This window comes from Arvicanthis niloticus, chromosome 11 (assembly GCF_011762505.2).
Source record: "Arvicanthis niloticus isolate mArvNil1 chromosome 11, mArvNil1.pat.X, whole genome shotgun sequence".
Taxonomy (NCBI): Eukaryota; Metazoa; Chordata; class Mammalia; order Rodentia; family Muridae; genus Arvicanthis; species Arvicanthis niloticus.
Window position 1 is genome coordinate 53986182 of NC_047668.1, and position 9090 is coordinate 53995271.

General features: G+C 41.4%; 1 protein-coding gene across 5 annotated transcripts in view; it reads left to right on the forward strand.

Annotated features, from left to right (window-relative positions):
* Ncoa1 (nuclear receptor coactivator 1) overlaps positions 1-8803 on the forward strand; it is a 222214-nt gene extending 213411 nt beyond the window's left edge. For 2 of the 5 annotated variants that reach the window (XM_034514457.2, XM_076942157.1), the window contains 2 exons: positions 3962-4051; positions 8518-8803. In XM_034514457.2, the coding sequence (XP_034370348.1) occupies positions 3962-4051; positions 8518-8688 (261 nt within the window). In that variant the 3' untranslated portion in view covers positions 8689-8803. Of the gene's footprint in view, positions 1-3961; positions 4052-8377; positions 8433-8517 lie in introns of all 5 variants that reach the window. The other 3 variants (XM_076942159.1, XM_034514462.2, XM_076942158.1) reach the window with 3 other exon arrangements.
* Positions 8804-9090: the final 287 nt, after the last annotated feature.

Sequence of the window (9090 nt, forward strand, 5' to 3'; positions counted from 1 at the left end):
TTCTTGAATTTCTGTTTCACAGAAATTACATAGTAAGCCTAAGGCAGCAGAACCTAGTAACTTAATAATCTGTATCATTTTGTTTTCTTATTTTGAGACGAGGTTTCATGTAGCCCAGGCTAGCTATGTGAAGGAGGATGATCTAGATCTCCTGCTCTCCTTCTTCTACCTCTCAATTATTAGGTGCTTCAATGCCCATTTTGTGATCTGTATCTTGTAGCAAAATAAAGGCACAAAATTAAATTATTTTTGTCCTTGTTATTATTAGATCAGGTTTTCACTATCTCCATTAGATTAAAACAAAATATAATGAATTGGGTAAAAATATATCTAACAGGTGTTCCTTATGTAGTTGTTTCTTAACTTTTTGTTTAATTCAACAGTCTTTGCCTTTTAATTAGATTGGTTAGTCCATGTATATTTAATGTGGTTATTGGTATGACTGAATTTTTTTGTTTTGTTTTTTTGAGACAGGGTCTCACTATATAGCCTTGCTGGGTCTGGAATTCACTAAGTAGGCCAGGCTGGTATTTAACTCACAGAGATCTGCCTGCCTCTGCCTTCTAAGTGCTGAAATTAAAGGCATGCACTACCATGCCCCATGGTATGGTTGTGTTTAAGTAGCCCATCTTACTTGTTTTTGCTTTGTCCTCTTTTTTACTTTTTGCATGTATAATTGAATGCTTCTTTGTTTTGTCTCCTTTGTTGGCTTATTCACCATCATATAGCTGCTTGGTTATCTTAATCTTTGCTTTAGCGTTTATATTCTTTCACTTTCCATAGCCATTTTGCAGTGGTATTAAGTCACTTCATATGTAGTATAAGAACCTCATACAGTGTGTTTCCACTTAGCCCTCCTATGTTATCACTCCTATGGTATCTGAGTGTGTTATATATGCCTCACTACATGGTCATTATTTCTTCAGACAGTCAACTGTTTTTAAATTTTAACTAATTGTTCTGTATTTGCCCATCTGGTATAATTCTCTTCTTTCTGTAGTGTTTATCATGGTGCACATCTGCTGCCAAGTGTTTTGGCTTTATAAGTCTGAATGTCTTTTGGCTTTATAAGTCTTTGTTCCTGCTTTATCTTTGGAAGTACTTTCCCCCAAAATACTCATTCTGATGAGGGATTTATTTCTACTGTCACTTTATCCTCTTTGTAATGGAGTTTCAGTAATTGATTATGATATGCTTTTGTTTTCTATTCTTGGGACTTATTTAGATTCTTGGTCCATGAATGTATAATTTTAATCAAATCTAGGAAAATGTTAGTCATTCTTCAAACTTTTTTTTTTCTGTCACTATCCCTTACCTCCAGTTACACATATAGTAGACCATTTGAAGGTATCCCATCATTCACTGATGCCCTGAGGCTGAAAGAGGAAGTTGATTTTAGCACAAAGTTCAGTCACACACACACATACACATGCATACACATATACACATATTGAATCCAACGCTTCATGTTCACTAGCAAGCATTTAATCAGCTGAGCTGTATCTGCAGACCCCTATGTGTTTGTTTTAAATACTTTCTATTTTCTTAAGGTTCACTGATTTTTTTCATTGTCTAATCTGTTAATTTTGTCCAGTGTGTTTTTCATCTCAGACATTTCAATATTTAGATGTTATATATGAATCTTTTCTATTTCAAATTGCTAGTGTACCTTTCATCTTTCCTCTGTTTTCTTCTTCTGTTGTTGAGTCAGCTCCCTGACTTGTATGTAGATCTGGAGATGTAACTCAGGTCATTGGGCTTGTGCAGAAGGTGCTTTACCTGCTGAGTCACCCTGTTATATTAGTTACATGAGAAACTGAGTCATCTAGCCAGCTCTTTCTTTTTTGAAAGACCCAAGTTTTTCATTATTTCTTTTTTGTTTTGTTTTGTTTTTTTGTTTTTGTTTTTTGAGACAGGGTTTCTCTGTGTAGTCCTGGCTGTCCTGGAACTCACTCTGTAGACCAGGCTGGCCTTGAACTCAGAAATCTGCCTGCCTCTGCCTCCCAAGTGCTGGGATTAAAGGTGTGTGCCACCACTGCCTGGCTTATTATTTCATTTCTTGAATTTGAAGTCTTCTTTAGTACAACCTTGGCTTAAGACTCTTTGCCTTAACCACTATCCACCAATAGCAACCATTTCACAGGGTCTTCCCTCAGTTTACAGAAGCTTACCCACTAGGGGTGGTTTCTTGTTTCCATCAACCTTAATTAGGTTGGTTTGGTGTTCATCACAAAGGGAGGCCTCCACCAACTGGAATTATTTTGCCTCATCACAATTGGACACAAGTGCACAAAGTTGGGCTTGGTGTGTGTAGGGCTTTAGCAACATCACAATTCAAGTGCTAGACCATTGTAGACGTCTTCAGGGCAGTCTTTAGTCCCTCCTGCAGTCAGTATTAACATCCACTACACCTCTACCAGTGATGGCTTCCTTAGTTCTTAGTTCTTAGATGGCAGCAAGTTCTATGAGAAACTGAATCTGAGCTCTTTAAGCCTCTACCTTTATAGAAGTTGGCAATAGCAAAGTAAGAGCTCTTCTTGCTTCTTGAACATATGGAAAACAACTATCTTAAATTCTCACCTGCCAAGTCCTGTCCCTGAACTGTCTTGGAACTGATTTCAGTTCATTGGTTTTCTTTTTAATTATGGCTCATAATTGTCTGTTCTTTATGTGACTGGTAATTTTTTGTTGTTGTTGAACATAAGACTATGAAATTTATCATCTATCTTCTTCCAGATATTTCTGATCTTTGTTATGGGAGGCAGTTAGGTTCCCTAGAAGCAAGTTGACCCTTTCAGGACTTACTTTTTAATTGGCATAAAGCAGTATGTGTTCTCTATGCACTTCTGCCTTAGTAGGAAGGCTCTGCTGGACTTCTGCCACCTTGTGAGTCTGGCATTTTTTTCCACTCTGGCTGTTGAGATGGAGACCTGGTCCCAGCCCTGGGTGGGCTTTGGGGATTATTCCTTGTTATTTATGCAAGCAGCTCTTTCCTCTGCATTGTGAGCCACAGACCAGAGGATCTTGCACATTTTCATACCTGTCTCTTTGAACTTTTCTTCTTTGATATTCTGCCCTGTGAATTCCAGCAGCTTCTAAACTCAAGGAGCCCATTCAACTATAGACTAGGAAATTTCGACAGTAGTGAATTCCCAATAGTTTTCCAGATCTCAGAGATACAGTGCTCTGCATTGCCTTTGTCTGGTATCTTAAAATGCCTTTGTTTAATACTCTATCCCATTTGGGGTTGGGGTTTTCATTTTGTTTGTTTTGGTTTTGTTTGTTTTGGTTTTGGGTTTTTTTTTTCTTTTGGTGAATTCAGAGAGAGATATAAATATGATCTTTGCTACTGATTCTTAATTTTAAGATTTGTGTGTGTGTGTGTGTGTGTGTGTGTGTGTGTGTGTGTGTGTGTGTGTATTCTTGTGGATATGTGCACTCACAGATAAGTGCAGTTGCCTGCAGAAGCCAGAGGCATTGGAGTCCCTTGGAGCTAGAGTTATAGATGGGCTGAGCCACCTGATATGAGTGCTAAGAACTAAGAACCAAACTGAGGTCCCTCTCCAGCCCTTTGCTACTGATTCTCAGCTGAGGTGGTGAATCCGCTTAAGTATATGTCCATGTGTGAGAGGAGAGAGAGCAAGTCAAGGAAAGAGACAGAAAACAGAGTTTGCTTTTTATTCGTGTCAATTATTAGAATGGACAGAAATGTATACAACTCAGTGATTCTCACAAGCTGAGCACTCCAGGCCACCACCTAGGTCAGCAAGAGAGCAGCACCAGCATCCAGAAGTTCCTCGTAGTCCCCACCCACAAAGGAGCTTCTGTCTGACTCTGGCAGTGTGATAAATGGCTGTTAAGTTGGCAGTCCTCCTAGAACTTTTCTCTCCATCTTATTGAAGAATGTGGTTTCAGCTTAAACAACCATCTGAAAATTTGGTCTTCTGTTTATCCTAAACAGATGACTGATCCAGCACTGAGACACACAGGCCTCTACTGCAGCCAGCTCTCATCCACCGACCTTCTCAAAACAGAAGCAGATGGAAACCAGGTCAGTAAGAAAGAAAATCCTAGTGCAGAGCTGGCAGATGCAATCACTCTGGGTACGTGGAGGACATCACATGACATATGGCTAAGAGCTGAACCCTGGAAGTCAGATGTGGGTGTGCTCCCTGGCTCTTTCCTTCCCAGCCATGGCACTGTGGGATTTTTAAAGCTCTCTTGAGCTTTGTGTAACTACAGAACTGCCACGATGCTTGCTTACTGGGTTTTGAGAAGGTTAAATGAGATAGGCTGCAAAGGATTTAACTTAGTGCCTGGGTCAGTTAGTGGGATCACAGATGTGGCCACTAATCAGTGATACAAACTCTGAAAACCAGCGTTCTAGAATTCTGTAATCAAAGATCTCAAAATATTTCAGCACATTGAGATAAAGCAGTGTCTGCTCTGCACTGTACCTCCCTAGTAAGGTGCTTCTGAACAGCACAATAGCAAGGTGGTGGTCTCTTTTCTAAATTTGGGGGCAGGGCTAATTCACTTTGGCAACTGATTTAGTTTTAGTCTCTTAATATTAACATAGGCATCAGGGTACACAGAGACATAAAAATACATACATCTTCACCATTAAAGCTTATGGCTTGCAGGGCGCTGTGCTCTCCACAGTGGGCTTTATCTCATTTAACCTTCCATTGTAACTGTGGAGGCTGCACTACTCCTTTCCTTCACAGACGAAGAGACGGAACCTGAGGACCTTTAACTGTGTGCATTACTCACAAAGCTAGAGAGATCTTCCCACTACCAAAGCCGTCTTGGGACCTGTTAAAGATGCAGCACACAGATACATGCACATGCATTGTTGTGTAACCAAAGAAGGTAGACTACCAAATGTATGCTATAAACAACAAAAGCCAAGCATTCACAGAAAGAAGAAACAGGAATGATATTCATCTCAGTACAGGATACTTGTCTACCTCACAGAAGGCTCTAGGTTCCATCCCAGAACTGGAAAAAAAATCAATGAATAAAGCTAAGATGGTCAGAGAACATTTACACAGGAGATGGACTAAGCTAGGCTTGAACAACAATCCTCAGGCCACCTGAAGGAGAAAAGAGTGACAGCTGTTGGGATCCAGAGGCAGGAAACAGTTATAGTTATATAGTCATATAGTTATAGGAAGCCACCGCCATTGAGAATAAAAAGTTTGTGATAAGAAAGCATGGGAATCAGTAGGCAGTGGTGGCACACACCTTTAATCCCAGCACTCACTCGGAAGGCAGAGGCAGGCGGATCTGTGAGTTTAAGGCCAGCCTGGTCTACAGAGTGAGTTCCAGGACAGCCAGGACTACATAGAGAAACCCTGTCTTAAGTCAGACAGACAAAGAAAGGTGGGGACTGTCATGGTTTGAATATGCTTGGCCCAGGGAATGGCACTATTTGGAGGTGTGGCCTTGTTGGAGGTGTGTCACTGTGGGCGTGGGTTTTAAGACCTTCAACCTAGCTACCTGGAGTCAGTCTTCCACTAGCAGCCTTCAGATGAAGATGTAGAACTCTCAGCTCCTCCTACACCATGCCAGCCTGGATTCTGCCATGTTGCCTCCTTGATGATACTGGACTGAACCTCTGAACCTGTAAGCCAGCCCCAATTAAATGTTGTCATTTATAAGACTTGCCTTGGTCATAGCGTCTGCTCACAGCAGTAAAACCCTACCTAAGACAGAAGTTGGTACCAGGGACTGGGATATTGCTGTGATAGGCCTGACCATGCTTTTGTTTAGAAGAATGTGGATTTGGGGGCCTTTGGATTTGGAAAGCAGTAGAATGTTTTAAGTGGAGCTTAGTGGGCCATTCTAATAGGAATATGGAAGACTTTGTTGCTAAGAGTTCTACATCTTCATCTGAAGGCTGCTAGTGGAAAAGTGACTTCCAGGCAGCTAGGATGAGGGTCTTAAAGCCCACACACACAGTGGCACACCTAGTCCAACAAGGCCATACCTCCAAATAGTACCACTCCCTGGGCCAAGCATATTCAAACCATGACAAGGACAAAGGGAGGGAGGGAGGAGAGTGGCAGGGGCATGGAGAAAGTCACAGGAATCAAAAGAGGCAGAATAAATGGTGTCACATTTCTAGATGAATTGACTACTGAGTGAAGGAATCTGGGCTCTGTCCTGGAGACAAAGTCATCCCTGAAGGAAATGACTGGTAACACACTAGTTTGTCTTTCTCCTTGGCTAGAAGAGGTGAAGGAAGGTATCTTGGGGGTTCAGATAGGAAAAGTTGAGTCAGGAGGCTGTGTGCAGAAGCTGTAAGAGAAAGAATAGGCATTCTGTGATGGAAAGTGGAAGACAGTGTTCATTCACTGGATGTTGAAAGTCACCCTTATAGAGACACGTCCCAGGCAGCATGACAAATGACTCACAAACAAGTTTTAAGGTTTTATAGTTATCAGGCAGTGCTTGAATTAAAGTAAAAGTGTGCAGGGGACTCATGGAGTCTGGTGCTGAGTTCTCTCTCCTCTCCGGCATGTCTCCAGCTCCTCCTGTCAACCTGTGCCTGCCTGTGCAGGTGTAGTAGTTGAAAGCTCTCTTCAAGTCTGGCCTCAGGTATCCTCATGAAAGTTTTGGAATTTGACTTAATCTTTATAATTTTTTATACAATCTTTTAAAGTATTCTTTTTATAAAGAAGCAGTATTTTCTTTCTAGTTTGTTTTGTGGTTCCTTTCTTTATCAAGATTGTTTTAAAATATTTGGGAAGAAAATCACCTATGATGTTCTGCTCCCGTATTTTATACTTAGAAACAAATAAACATAGAATTTTCTGTGTTGGTTTTAAGATGGAAAGGCATCATTTTTTGTGCTCACATGAAGGTCCAGTGGATAACCTTCACTCATTATAGCCCATCATGATGTTTCCTTGTTCCTTCATTCTGTGTTTGCCAAACCAAAACTGGAAAGTGAGTTAGACGGAACTGCAGACATCACAGGAGTAGTGGCATGCAGATTGGTGTACAGAAAAGGAGAAGGTGAAAGGAGTGCCGAGGCTCAGCTGTGTGAGGCCAGACAGACAGAGAAAAGGAACTCGGAGTGAAGATCAGGAAGTGGGCTGGGAGCCTACTGTAAGAAGAGAAGGCCCTGTGGGGTTCTAGAAGAAAAGGAGTGGGAACAGTAGCTACAAGAGCCCACCATGAGGACACAGCAGCTAGAAATGAACCAAAGATGGCTTGTGAGCTTGTGAGAGAGAGCTCAGGGAAGGAGTACTGGGAGCCCAGCAGAGCCAGGAGCCAACCCTGGTGAGAAGCTGGTGACTGAGGATGATGGGGAAGGAGGGATGCTAGCCTAACTCAGCAGATCCTGAAGGGCTCCATGGCAGTCTGTGTCCTAGAGAGGGAGTCAAGGGGCACAGGAAGGGAGTAAGAATAAGAGACCACAGGCTAACCTGACACAGAAACTTGATGATGGGACACTGGCCAGTTGAGCAGTGGTGGTAATAGAAACAGCTTATACTCCATTTAGGATAGAACATTTTCAGAAAAGTTGAATGTAATTGGCATTCATTAGTGATAAATGACCAAAATAAGGTATTATAATATAAAATCTTTACAACCCATTAAATATGAGGCACATTTGCTGAAAGTCTTAGTCACTGAGCTGCCTTAGAAAGCATTTCTATTTGTCACCTGGAGCATTTAGAAGTGTGGCCTCTTAGTCAGTTCTATAGACAACGTTTTAATAAGGCTAGTGGGGAAAGACTAATAATACTGGCTTTGTTTTCCAATGGGAGATGCCAGAACTATGTAAATTCAGACATTTTTAAGGAATACATTCATTTATTATAATACATACTACTAGAAATAAAGGGAAATTCACACTGTTCTCAAATGATGTTTATTGTTTTTTGAGCTTGTATGTTTAAGTAAATTGTCTACGAGGGAAAAAAATCAAAGACAAAATTTCTCTGCTGCTATGTGCTGTAGATCTTAAGTCAGTGTGTGAAGGAACTGTGTACAGTTTACTACACTAACCATCTAGATGCGAACTTCAGTGACACCAGTGTTGGTGCAGAGTGTGGCAACTTTATTTTGCTAACACTCAGTTAAAGTCCTTATTTCTCAGTGACATTAAAAAAAAATTCCCCTAATAAAGTCATCCATAGAATGCTTTTGAGCTAGTTTTCCAATTAGCATGCGATTTTCAAAACCCACCACTGTGTCCCCAAACCCTGAAGCTGGGCTTTCCCCAGCCTTGACACCATTAGGGAGACACTGAGTCCAGATGGCAACCTTGTAGGAGGCGTGACCAGTCCAGTTTTGGTTTTATTTTAAGTGTGAACTTTCCAGAACCCTGAGCAAAATGAGTGCAGCGATTTTCTTTTTGTAGGACAAGAAGACAGAAGAGTTCTTCTCTGTGGTGACTACAGACTAGAGGAGCTCTAGTGAGTTTCCACTTCAAGTAGTACCCACTCATAAGCCGGGGGGGCAGGCCCTTCTGTCTCAACACATCTTTTATTTGTGTTCCAGCAGGTGCAGCAGGTTCAGGTGTTTGCTGACGTCCAGTGTACAGTGAATCTGGTAGGCGGGGACCCTTACCTGAACCAGCCTGGTCCACTGGGAACTCAAAAGCCCACGTCAGGACCGCAGACCCCCCAGGCCCAGCAGAAGAGCCTCCTTCAGCAGCTACTGACTGAATAACCACTTTTAAAGGAATGTGAAATTTAAATAATAGACATGCAGAGTTATACAAATATATTATATATTTTTCTGAGATTTTTGATATCTCAATCTGCAGCCATTCTTCAGGTCGTAGCATTTGGAGCAAAAAAAAAAAGAAAAAAAAAAGAAAAAAATTCACTTTTGTTGGGAGATTGAGAGGTGGTGTTTTTGTTTCCTTCTTTGTAAAGGCCTTGGAGATGGAAAAGAATAATAAGGCAGAACAGTTGGACAATCTTATTTCTTGAGCCAAAAGTTAATTATTCTTATTTTTATAATCAGTCATTGGCTTCTTATCTGGATGAAGGCTTTTGGAGGGAAACCAAAATAACAAGTTCAGAGGGGAGGATGAAGCCCCACCTCACGGCTCAGCCCGTCCCTGCC